Source organism: Lissotriton vulgaris, chromosome 1_1 (assembly GCF_964263255.1).
Source record: "Lissotriton vulgaris chromosome 1_1, aLisVul1.2, whole genome shotgun sequence".
NCBI classification, from domain to species: Eukaryota; Metazoa; Chordata; class Amphibia; order Caudata; family Salamandridae; genus Lissotriton; species Lissotriton vulgaris.
In genome coordinates, this window is record NC_141685.1 from 1,409,476,284 (window position 1) to 1,409,489,645 (window position 13,362).

At 43.5% G+C, this 13,362-nt stretch overlaps 1 protein-coding gene across 2 annotated transcripts in view; it reads left to right on the plus strand.

Annotated features, from left to right (window-relative positions):
- Window positions 1–13,362, plus strand: part of LOC147750608 (B-cell receptor-associated protein 29-like) — a 209,826-nt gene that overhangs the window by 115,317 nt on the left and 81,147 nt on the right. For both annotated transcript variants that reach the window (XR_015310139.1, XM_086967187.1), the window contains exon 6: window positions 4,071–4,182. Coding sequence is in view for 1 of the 2 variants with exons in the window: in XM_086967187.1 (XP_086823313.1) it covers window positions 4,071–4,182 (112 nt within the window). In the remaining variant the exon portion in view is untranslated. The remainder of the gene's footprint in view (window positions 1–4,070; window positions 4,183–13,362) is intronic.

Below are 13,362 nucleotides of genomic sequence, written 5' to 3' on the forward strand. Positions count from 1 at the left end.
TAAGCAAGATTATAGAGAAAGTGGTCAATGGTTACTTGACCAGTTTTTTTGAATCTCGCAATCTCTTACATCCAACTCAAACTGGTTTTAGACCGGGAATAGGTACCAAGACTCTTCTCTTAGCCATTGAAGAACTTCGGAGAACATTGGATCAAGGTGGCTCTGCTACGCTCATCCTTTTGAATTTGAGTGCAGCTTTCGACAATGTTTCCTACCCTATTCTTCAAAGTAGGATTTAGGCGCTAGAAATCACGGTTAATGTGCTAAATTGTCTGACCTCATTTCTAGAAAACAGAAGCTTCCAGGTCAGGGAGGGACCTTGCCTGTCAGGTCTATCACCTTAAATGAGGAGTGCCCAGGGCTCGTCCTTGAGTCCCACTCTCTTTAATGTATATCTGTTCCCCCTAGCGGACGTTATCTGTTCAGCAGGTATCACAGTGGTCTCATACGCTGACAACACTCAGATTTTTGTCTTTTGCATCTAACATCTGCCAAACTGAGGCCAGTTTAGCCGCCAGCATGGGACCGGTGAATACTTGAATTTATAGTAGTCGCCTTAAACTAAACGGCGATAAGACAGAGGTTATGGTGGTTGGGAACAGCCCCTGCCTCTGGGATAATCTGTCTTGGTGATTGTCCCTCACCAAAAGAGGAAGTTAAGAGCCTGGGAGTATTCCTAGATAAGGACCTTACCATGGCATCTCAGGCCAAAAAATTGGCAGGAAGGTGCTCTGGCCTTCAAAGAGCTCTTTGGAAGATAATTAAATGGCTTCCTATTGAAACCCGTCGAATAATGTTACAGTGTTGCATTTGGATTACGGTAATTCCCCTTATCTTGTCAGCCCCGCATATGTCCCCAGAAAGCTGCAGGTTTTACAGAATACTGCATCCAGAACTTTGGTGAACATTCCCAAGTCACAGTCTGTGCGCCTGGCTCTAGTCAGTCTTCATTGGTTGCCAGTAAGGAGGAGAATTTAATTTTACCTCTTTGTATTGTACACAAAGTAAAGCATGCCCAGAAACCACATATTCTTAAGCAGTTCATTGCTCAACATAATAAAACACGTGATTTCAGGTCAAATAGTCAATTTCTTTTGGCTACTCCCAGAATAAAAAGGGCCAGAAGTGGAGGGTGATCCTTTGCTTACCTGGCACCCAAGCTTTGGAATTCCCTCCCAATTGGTCTGGGAGCCTGAGATATATTTTAGCTGTCCCCGGTAGCACATCAGCATATGTTTGCCATGCAGAGCGGAGTCTCCCATTCATTTCAGACCTGATAAAAATGGAGCCAATCCTTCTATGGCATAGAATATGGTCCAAACCGGAGACTAAGCTAAATCAGGATATTTTAACTGACAGCTTGAAACTTGAAGGAGCGTTGCTGATCCCTTGGCTGAGGTTTATTAAAAATATTATGTCTGACCTTGGCCACCCAGAGTACTACAAGAATCCAGGTACAATGCAGTCGATTACCAGAAAGGAATTAATAAAACAGGGTCTGATTCTTTTGGACACTATAAGACTGGTTACTGAGAGTACAAAACCTTCCGTTCAGCATAATCAATTGATTTTATCTTCTTTTAATATCCAGTCGTATTTATTGTTTGTACCTGATGGCTATGACAGATTTTTATTAACTCGTTTTAGTTGTAACATTTATCACAGGCTCATGAGTTTCCCAGGTATGAATGATTGGTCACGAACTCTAGGTCCGTGTCCTTGCGAAAATTGTTCAGAACAATCGACAATACATTTTTTTTATTCTGCAGATTTTATAGTAATTTGAGGAAAGTTTGGATTGTCCCGATTCTGAGGGAGTTGGGTCCGAGACAATGTCGTCCAGCTTTTCTTGCGCTGCAGATCCTAGATGATATCCACAGGGCCTGGAGGATATGTATGTTTTTAAAAAAAATACTTAGCCACAGGAAAACAAGTGTATTGTAATCGTGGAGTATAATATGATCTTTTTTGTATGATGATCCTCAAAAAATGTTTGTATATATTTTTCAATGTTTACAGTTTTTAAATGATTGTATTGTTAATATGTACTTTTATGATTGTCTTACAAAGCAATCGAATAAAGTCATTTTGAATTTGGTCTGAGAGCCAATAACAATTTGCTCAGTTTTAGAAAGCATCTAAAAATTAATCTATTTACCTGAGCAGTATGTCACCCCTAACGTGTCCTATAAGCGCTGGGAAGCCAGTTTTTGGGTCGCCATGCGCTCTATAAGAATTTGTAAATAAAATAAACAATTAAACATGACATTTGTGGTAGTATGTCTGGAAACACTGTTCGTGGCACACGTTTCCAAGGGTTCTTATGGGAATGTGTGATTTAAAAAAAAAAAAGTGTTCAGATAGAGATGTAAATTTCCACCCATCCTGTTTTTTTGTAAATTGAGTCTCAAGCATTTACATTTACAAAATGTAATTTTGTTTTTAAAGTCTTAATATTGTGCATTAGGTTTCCTTTAACATAAAGTAACATAAGCATACTTAATTGAACATTAACACTTTAACTATTAGAAATTGTACTTTGCACATTCCCAGTATTGGGTCTTTCATACATTCAAATGCTTGAATCATTCCCCTCATCAGGCTTTGAGGCTTTGAATCCCTGGTACTTCTAAAATGGCTATAAAACGTGTTAAAATACCATAGGCCCACCAACATTGTTTCTTTAACAACCCCACCTCGTTTGAAAGAACCCATAATTAAGCAGTGGAGTCTACATCTTACTATCGGTTTAAGGTGGATGTAAGAGATAATGAGATTCCCAAAAACTGGTCAAGTAACCATTGACCACTTTCTCTAAAATCTGCCTTGGCACATTTTCTACATTGCAAGGATTTCAACCTTTCGTTCACTTTCCCTGGATTTCTGCCAGCCCTATCTTCAGCTCCTGGTACAGTGACTTGTTTCTGGGGTTACATACGTTTTTTTCTGAACAAGAGGAGAAATGTCACCTAACATGTCTATCACTTAGTGTTGGTATTTCTTGCACCGCAAGTATGAAGTCTCTTGATTTGAGATCTGTCAGATATTTCCTTAAAAAATCTTTGAAGACCATGAAAAACGGCAGACTTTGCCTCTCTTGAAGAGAAATGTTCGTCTAAAGTGGATGATTCTGTGTGCAGTGCGCCACAAAGTACTTTTACAAAGTGGCACAATAGTGGAAACATTTAGAAATTCCAAAGCTGAAATTCTGTAAAAACAAAATGTCTTTGTCCTCCTCAAGAGGAGAAATTCAAGAGTTACTCTGACATGCTGTTGGAAAAGCCCCCAGAGCACAAGATGGCCCTCAAATACAGCTCAGAGGGTCTGATACATTTTCCGCCTACACCGTTGTCCCGTCACCCATGGCTCGTACTTTGTTGATGAGAAAATTCCTCAATCTGGTTTTGCAGTCAACAGTGGAGGCATTATTTTTGCAGCTGAAGTATTTTGTTGTTGAAGGCACTGCCTCCATCATCGACAACCCACCCCACCAAGTAACAGAGTCAACAATGATGCAGGCCCTATCCATAGCAATGAAGACCCTATCGAGGGTTGGCCAGTCAGCGATGGCCACAATGACATATTCAGTGAAGACAGCTCCATTGAGGACTCTGACGATGACCTCATTGCGATAGGCCACTAATGACACTGTTGTCAGCAGTACCTCAGAACATCTTTATTCCAGCCTCACTGGAGGCTTCAGTATGTTTTTTTCGCAAATTCACACCTTGTCATTAAGGATCCTGGCAGCTGTCACGTTGTGGATCCTGAACTAGAAGTGACCAGCATCAGTCGAATACAGTCTACAGTCCAACCCAATTGGGTGTCCTGTATATTCTATAAAATGAGCCCTGTAGAGAGGACTATGGGCAATTGCCCTGCAATGGAGGGAGCAAGGTAATTACATCTAAATAATGACGTTGTTTTACACAATCTGTAGTTAGTACATTCTACTAGGTACTCTGCTTGCCTAATGTCTACACACTAAGTGTACTGTGGATGAAAGTTTGTTGTTTTTACGAATGTAATCCAAACTAGAAAACTTAAACTTCCCACCCTCTTTTGCACAGGCCTTAAATGTTAATAAGAGAAACGAAAATGACTATCTAGTTGAAGCAGAAAACAAAAAACATAAGGAGGAAATTGAAAAACTGAAGAAGACATTAGATACAACTTCAAAAGGTAGTATTTTTGTTAACACTTTTTTACTTGTATTACATGAATTAATACCTTTAGTAAACTACATGCATGTTTTTTTAAACCGTTTTATCTCACAATGTCACTTGGTTTTGGTTTGAAACATTAGACTAGAGTCCTCTTGTTTGTGTGTCTTTTATCCAGCTAATTTAAAAATGATTTAAGCCACTACTACAAAGATTGAGCCTGAACTGCATAATTTTTTTGTAATTTTGTGTTGCATGTACTTAAAATAATGTTTGACAATTCATAGTAAATGTAAAACGCAAGGAGATTGTTCAGTATTGCTGATAGTCATAATTTTACAATACATTGAGAAACAAATGATGAAACACAATGGCCAGATCAAGTATATTGCATCGGTAGTGGGCAGTTTTTCCATATGTCTTAAATTGACATTTGTTCCAGAGGTCATTTACACAGGTTATTTGGTGTTAATGAGATTTTTCCAATGGTTGGTGGAGGAAACATCAGTGCAAGATTGCACAGTAAGTGAAGAACTTCCTGGCACTAGTACGAGTTATGTGTTCTGGCCCAAAATCTGAGAAGATAGTTTTTACCTCTGAGGCAACTCATACTCTGTCCTTAAAAGTACTTTGAGTTGAGTAGATCACTCTCAAATGTGTGTACTCTCTTGCCCTCAGCAATGTCACATGCCTGCAAACACTGGAAAGTGATTTCCTCCAGAGTTGGTTTAAACAATATAACTCATTTGTTTAGGGTATAATGCCCATTTAACCAGTTTGAATGCATTATAGTGCGGCTGCCGTGGCAAATGCAAATAGCATCATAGATAGCAGAATGCGTATTTGCGTTCACCCCTTGGGCCATTTTGGCGCTTAATAACGGGTGTTTGTCACCTCAGTGGTACTTCTTTTTATCGACGATGGAAGGTTGATGGGAGCCTGTGGCCATCCTAGGCACATCTATGCCCACACCGACCACTTCATTTTTAATGGTGCTTGTTACATAAAACCAGAAAATTAATAATACAATCAGCGATAACACCAATAAAAACGAACTTTTTAACACCATATGGGTAGACTAAGCACGGTGTGCAACAAACGGTGAAGAAAGGAAATTGGTCTGCCATAACAATGCACATTGCCAAGCTTAGATAACCAGTAGACTAGCGTTTATTGACCCATTGGTTAGCCTAGATATTCTTATTAAAGGTGGCAATACAAAGTGCATTGATAAGGACATAAACTTTTCAAAAAGAATCCTGGAATTTTGAAGTTATTGTACTGTATATCCAATGTGTATGGTTAATATGTAAAGCAACACCCATGAACGAGCACTAGATGGAGCTCTTTCTTGCGCAGGCAAAGTAAGGGATCTTTGAAACACTAAAACTGTGCTGAACCAATACTAAAAGGGTACATATATTGATAGAACCTCTCTAAAACAGCATGTATGAAATAATATCATAGGCATAATATTGGTCATTCTGAAATTTCTACTGCGAGAATAAACAAGCATTTGCAATGCAATAGGTCTCGCATTTCTGCGAGTTTGAGCTATTGAAATTGCAAATAACCATGCCTTTTATTTTTGTTTTCATTTTAAAAACATTAATAAAAGGCATTGTCATTTACAATGCGATTAGCTTAAACTCGGGTAGTCCTATTGTATTGCAAATGCTTGTTTTGTCTAGCACGGGATACGCTCCACATTGCTGGAATTTCAGTGATACCACTTTTGGTAGTAAGTGTGTTTCCTGGGGCAAACACTTCTGGAGAGTTGTTCATGGTTTTAGACAATGTCTTCAATTAGCAACAAAAATTACTGCCCATTTATTTTCATTGTGTTTTAGTTATCCTAAAATTAAAATAAAAAAATAAAAAACACAAAAATAATGTTAAAAGTTGTTGCATTATACTGATGGAAATCATAGTTGATTGAGCAGTGCCTCTCTGTGAATTACCTCTCCAAATACAGAACTGTGTCTGACCACATGTCTGTTGGACTTTCAAAGTTAATGTTAAAATATCGAATCCCGGCTAAAGATCCTGCTGTGGGACATAATCAAAGCTAAACCGAACATGTGCTGCACGTAGCTGAAAGTATTTGCAGGCTGACAGCTCTCTAGCAGTACACCCGCTACAGGGTTCAAAATCTAATCTTAACCGCGCCCCATCGAGGAAATCAGCGAGAGTGCATTAAAAAACGCACCCGTACAGTGGCCATCTTGCAACAGAATATTTTGCCCATAAAACTGCAGCTTCCTAATTCAATATTTAAAAGTAACATTTTATTTCAAATATTTTATTACTATTTTCAGAGAACGTCTTAGTATTACGAATATTAATATTTGCACCTAAGATTAATATATTTATAGTTACTTTTTCAGCATAATATTTTGTAAGACCTTATTTTTAAAGCATTCGTTTATTTTTTCATAAGATGTGAGTGAATCTAAGTGCTAGTTGTAAAAGTTACGTGGCTCTCAGTACAAACGTCAGCATTATAAAATGGGGGTTGTAGTGCTGTACCTCGGTATCCAAGTGGGCGTGGTCAGGACAGCCACTCTCTGTAAGGGGATCCATTTCACAGCCGTTGGCAGCTCAGCAGGAGCTCGTCCGGCGTACATTTCTCTTGCGCAGCCGCAGTGACTGTCCAATCAGAGTTCTGCTTCGGACCAACGCCGCGCACAGGGCCAAGGAACAGCACTGGCAGCAACAATAGCAGTAGCAGTCACAGCATTAGCGCCAGTAGCTTCTAGAGCAGCAGCTGGGAGTGGAAGAGGCGGTACCGACGGCAGCCTCGCTGTCCGGTTCTGCAGAGGAACATTGCCCCTGTCAGTTTTTTTTTTTTGAGGACCTTCTACTCGCATTATTTCTTCTGAGTGCCCAAACCAAGACTCCTGTGAGCCTGGGGAACTTGCAGCCACAAGCCAGTAGCAGCAGCCCTCCAAGCAGCAGCATGAACTCCAGCAGTAGCAGCAACAGGAAGAAGAAGCAGTGGAAAGAGGAGAAAGGTGAGCGCAGCTGCATCCTCCAATGTCTCATGCTGCTGTCATCTTCAAACCCAGCACCATCTTCTGCTACTGTCAGACTCCCGGAGTCGCACATAGGCATGCACCGCCTGCTGCCGCTTCTGAGCACTGGCAGACTCTGTCTGCACCTCTCATGCTCACGCACGCTGCTTGGTTTGTGCTTGGGTTAATTACCCTTCTCGCCCTCATTGCATGCCATACGTGTAGGAGATTACAGCTTATCAAGCCAAGGCCAGGTCATGTTCACTGTAACATCTCGCGCCATTGTCAGAGGAGTGAACTATGCACCTGCACTCTTGTTGCTTCCCAGTCACCGAATCAGATCGCCTTGTCCGATATGGGCTTTTTTTCTTGTGTTTTTTACAGTGAAGTGAAGAATAACACTTCTGTGTCTCCGTTGCGAGGGCTCCTAAGTCACTATTACAAAACACACAGTAATCCTGCATTTAAGTATTAGGCTTTCGAAAACGACATTGCGCATTTGTCCAGCATTGTCTGTGAAGTGGGAAATGCTTGATCCACAACAGTGGGCCATCGCTCTCCACACGAGGAGAGGCATTAAAGTTAATAAATCTCCATATACGTATATGCCCCCGTCTCCTTACTTTGGAGCTCTTGAGTTCATGTAGCAAAAAAAGATGTGATCTAGGGCCGGGAATCGAAAGTAGTGGTGCGCGTGCACTACAGAGGGGCAGGGGGAGGGGAGCGTTGTAGGGAGGTGAACGCCTGCTGCTCCGCGTGCTAGAGACGGATGGGAATGGGCGTTGCAAAGGCTGGACATGCACCCGCCTTTGCCCAATCCTGTGCCATTTAAAAAAAAAAACACGCTGAAGCCAATGGCGGGCGGCGAAAGGCTGCTCACGCATGAGCGCGTGAGCAGCTTTTAGAACCCCCTTACAAGAGGTCTTGTACTGCGCGCAGTGCAACGCTAGGCGCGAGACCTAAAAAGGAAATGTCCTGATTTCTGTTGGGATCACAAACACTCAAGCCAGTATAGATATTATTAGAGTCCCATATGGTTGAGGGGCAACTTAAAACCAGGGCTCTTAAGGCCCAATTATGAATTTGGTGGTCGAGCAGCAGGCCACCACGCTAGCACCCTGATAAGAGACCGCCAAACCCGTAGTCAGACTGCCCAGTGGATTAGAAGTTTAATCCTAGAGGGCGGTCCCACAGTGGTGCCTTTCTGAAGCTCAATGAGGAGCCATAGAAAGGTAGCCCTGTAGGAGCGCCAAAGCAGGTTCCTGCACAACTAGAAATGCACCATGTTGTGCATTTTTTCCCGTGCAGGAATTGGGGGTGCTAACATAGAGGGGGGCTTCATGCATTGAGCCCAGTATTTTATCTGGTGTATGACCTCAGGCACTTCCCTCTCAGACAACTCTGCATCAAGGGAGTCACCCAGGGCCCTCTGTAGCCTGGCTACCAGTATGTCACTTATAAACTTTTCAAGGTCACTCAAATACGACCCCCTCTCCCTCCAAGGCTGGTAGAGGGCTTCCAGATGTGCTGCAAAGGCCTGTGCTATGGCCCTCGGTGTCTCCGTCCTCTCCCCACTTGATTGCTACCACCCTCTTCTGGTCGTCTTCCTTTTTGGCCAGTCATGCTTTCAGCTTGCCCAATTTGTTGCCAACTGACTTCCTTGCTGTACCTCATACATCTCCCTCGCCTCTTGGTGTAGCAGGTGGCGCAGCTCCCACCCACCAATCCTGCCTGGAAGGCCTGGGGTAGGGTTGGACACATGATCTGCTTCCCACTGGTCTAGCTGTCTTTCAAGGTTTACAATCTCTTTGCCTACTTTTTCCAGATTCGTGGGCTATTAGGCAGGCACGCAAGACCGCTGTGTGACCTCCAAATCCACCGTCCCTTTGTTTTCCTTGAAGTATCGAGTCGTGGTCTCACCACCAGATTTCTAGTAGCCCCTTCAGTCATTTCCCAGGGGTCCAACTTTCACTCACCCCCAGACCCCCCCCCCCCCTCCCTTGATACCTGAATGACTGTCAGTAGGAGTGTTCACATTGGTGGGTGGTCAGATATATCCCTTGCTAGGATAGCGGTGTGCCTGAAACAACCTAACTGGTGCTGCAGCGTCAGGAGGTAATCCATCCTGGAAAAAGAACACAACTAGATAGAGCTATATGTATCTTGTTGGACCCCCGGATGTCTCTCCTGCCACAGGTCTAACAAACCAAAAGTTTCCAGAAGGGATGCTACATGTCCATCCCATCTGGGTTGCTCCCCGGATTGGGTCATTCTATCCAGGTCCCTGTAGTGACTTAGGTTAAGGTCCCCCTCACCAACAGTATAGACTGGCACCTCCACCAACCATGCTCCCAGTTCATCTAACCCTCCTGTCTGCAAACCCAGAGGGAAGTACCTGGTGGCAAAAGTCAGGTTTGTCCCATTCCACTGACCACTCACCTCCAGCCCATGCTATCTACCCATGTATGGGCCTCCTACAAGGGGAGTGACCGGTGAGTTAGTATGCCCACCCTCCTTGAACTGTACAAAAAGCTGGCATGCACCAAAATGTTATAGTTGCCATGATTCAGCATTCTACAGGTATTCCTTGCAAGATGCATCTTCTGAAGGAAATGATATCTGGATTCTTTCTCGCCAAATATTTCCACATTGCCCGCTTTTCAGCTTACTACCTGGTGACTTTCCAGGAGAAGACCTTAATGGGTTTGTCGGGTGGTTTGTTGCCATTGTCTTTGGTGCCTGGACTGGGTCTGTGTCTGGCCATCATTGTGGCTGTTTTGTCGGCAGTCATCGGGGTGACCACCGACCTGATGCTCTCTTCTGCGCCCACTCCCAACCTCTTAAAGTCACTGGCCTTCTCATCAGTGTCCCAGGCCAAAGCCTCCCACTCCCTACCTGACCACCAGGAGCGATGCTCCACAATGTCCGCCACTACTTTGGCTCTCTCTACTCCACCTGGGACTTTTTATGGGCTGCCCGGGGGCCTCTCTCTTCCTCCGCTGCGACTTTGGTTGCTGCCATTCCGCATCACCGGGCTGCTTTCCTGGGTCTGGTAGAGGGTAACCCTTCGATTCCAATTAGTCCCAAGCAGCCATGGCCGTGTAAAAAAAAGTGTGCCTCCCCGTTGAAACGCATTTCACTTTACCTTTGGACGGCTGTAGTATAATCCGGATATATGTTCATTGTTGCACCCCCTATGTGCCAGGGCCCATGAGTCTGTGCCACCTGCAGAATGTGGTCTCTGTCCCGGAAGTTGAGCATTCTTGCAACAATCTGCCTGGTAGAGGTCTCTCCGGTACCTTGTGCGCCCTCTCGATCATAAATAGTGTCGCCACCATGCCCCCCACCACCTCCTTGAGGAGCCAGTCCTCTAAAAACCCAGTACACTGCATGATATTTGGATGAAGATGATTCACTGAGCCCATTCCAAATTTTTGGTTACAGTTAGGGACAAACAATTGTGTCCAACAAAGGCAGTTCCGTTTTACAGGAGGATTTTGTGGGCCATAGTGACATCCGCAGTGAGAAAGGGCACTAATGGACCACCTGGTCTTGTACTGGGTCTTGAGCCAGTTGCTGAAATCTAACCCAAGCAATATCAGTCGGGTACAAATCAATAAGGACACTCAGTTAAGAGCAAAACACACATAGCTGATAATATATGACTTTAATAAAACACTAGCACAAGTACATATATTAACGATGTTAGCTAAACAGTAGCAGAATGGTTACAAGTGTAGTTATTGCGCAATACTAGCACAACAATAGCATAAGCAAGAACAGGCTTGAATCACCTGCAAAGCAGTAAATCAAAAGCGCAACAATATTCTGTAATTCAAAATAGAGCAGGAGAATCTGCCCCTTCACCCCTGAAACGTAACTTTAGCAGTCCACACTGGGAATCCCACTCCAACTTTCCTCTCTCTCTGGGAACGGTGCAACAAGAGCTGCGGCCATGACGGCAATCTGCACAACTTCATGTGTGAGCTTCACTGTGGCATCTGCACCCCTACTTTTTATACATTAAAATCTGGCTTACACAACATCATGTTCCTTTGTGATGTTACCCGTGTTTTCGCTAACCCAGGATTCTCTGGACTCTTGCTCTCACTGGTACCAATCAGTCATCCTCCCAGGACTTTCAAACTACTCATTCGAGGTCAGTGCAACCTCAACAGTATGTCTCCCACAATCCACATGCATCTGCAAACACAGCACCTTGACAGATAGTTGCATCTAATAAAGATGGCAAAAACAAGTGTCACAAGATCATCTATCTGCTAACTCAGTGTGGTACACAAGTTTTTACATGCATTTTCACTCATCAACACTGCCTAAGCTCATTAACCATTTTTGCCTCACAATGTCTTCTGCACACTATTCCCATTGTACTGTACAACCCGTAAACAGATTGAAAGATCTGCATGACCAACAATTATGTTCAAAACGGCTATTGGAATGTTATAAAATGGTTTGCCGATATTCTGTAAATGTGTCCCAAAATAAAGAAAATGAATACTTAAAAAAAAAAAAACCAAGAGTCTTTATAAAAATGCTTTTTTCAGCATTGAAGTCCAGGATCTCATTGAAGACAGAACATTGTTCGCTACTAAAAGAGCATGGTCCAATTCTACTTTGCTAAGACTGGACGAATATACAATCATGAAATGATTGTAAATATTTACCACCGTAGGGTTAGATTATAAGCTTTATCTCACCAGTCACAGTAGCTGTCTTTCAGTGTTATTTTGAATTATTTTATAATTAAGGTAGCACTGATGTCTGGCAATAGAACGTCTCAGTCCAGAGGGCCTACAAGGTGGAATGACTAGAATTTGGAGGATGCAAAAAGTTTTGGCTGATGGATTATAAGTTGTGAGGATGTGAGTACCAAGATAGGATGTCCAAGAATAGTTTGTAACTTTGAAAACCACTGTCAGTAGTTTTGTCAGGGGCCTCACGCGTTCCGCTAGCAGGTAGCTTACACTTGGCCGTCCTCCTCTGCTCCAGGGCGCCAGTCGTCCGCAGCGAGTACAGGCTTGTTCCCTGGTGCCAGGTAGGCGCCACTGATCACTCCTTCGTGGCCGGGGCAGAGGTGAGGGCTGCTCTGCCACCTCACCTCCCCAGTTCCAGGCCCCACAGGTTACCACTGCCGCGTCAGGCCAGGTCCCACGTAGGCCGCCCCCATAGCTGCCAAGGTTTCAGATTGCTTATGTGTGACATTTTCTTAAAATCGGTGTAAATATGAGTGACATTTCAACGACTATGAGTGACACTTTATCACGAGCAAAATCAAGCAATGAAGACGAGGGAAACATATAATGATCAGCACCAGAAATGGAAGGGCACTAACTTGGAGACAGACTGCGTGACTGCTGTTCGCAGTAACAGAGGGCAGGAAGGCACAACAGTGCTCACAAGATGATCTCATTGATCTGATCATTCAGGACCATACGCTAGCGTAAAAAGCTGATTTTATAGCATACCAAAGTTTCGGATTGCTTATGTGTGAGATGTTCATGGTTTTAGTGTACTTGTGAGTGACATTCTACTGCCTAATGTGTGGCAAAGTGAGTGGCACTTTCTCACCAGTAGAAATAAGCAATGAAGTCCATACTGAGAGTTAAATATCACACATTACCACCTTTTGAGCAATGAGGAGAACTAACCAGACAATATTGTCCATTTTAACACCATTAACAGCCAATCAGAAGTAGCCTGACTCACTCAGTGCATCCTATTTCCATTGACAGAATCCGCAACAGCCAGGCCAGCCCAGTGTGTTGGAACCCTGCACACTTCCAGCAAATCTACCTTGGCTCAATGCACTCTAACCCCCTTACTTCCATCCAAGCCATCCCAGTCAGCTGAATTTCATTCTAGCTCCATTCGTATCCACCAGAACCAGCATGACCCTGCCCAGTCCATTCTAAATCGTTTAACCCTCAACAGAAACATCCTGTCCCTGCCCAGTCGGTGCATGCTAATACCATTGTGGCGGGGCTGCCTCGATGGTCCATGACTGATAACGTAATAAAAGGCTGAAAGTCGGTGTTAAAAAGGAAAAATAACTATTTGTATAAAGTCCTGTTTATCATGTCTCCGCTTTTGGAGAATCTTCAAACATGAGAAAGTGCCGGTATTATTCCCTGGGTAAGATGACAGCCGTACTGGCCTATCCCTCA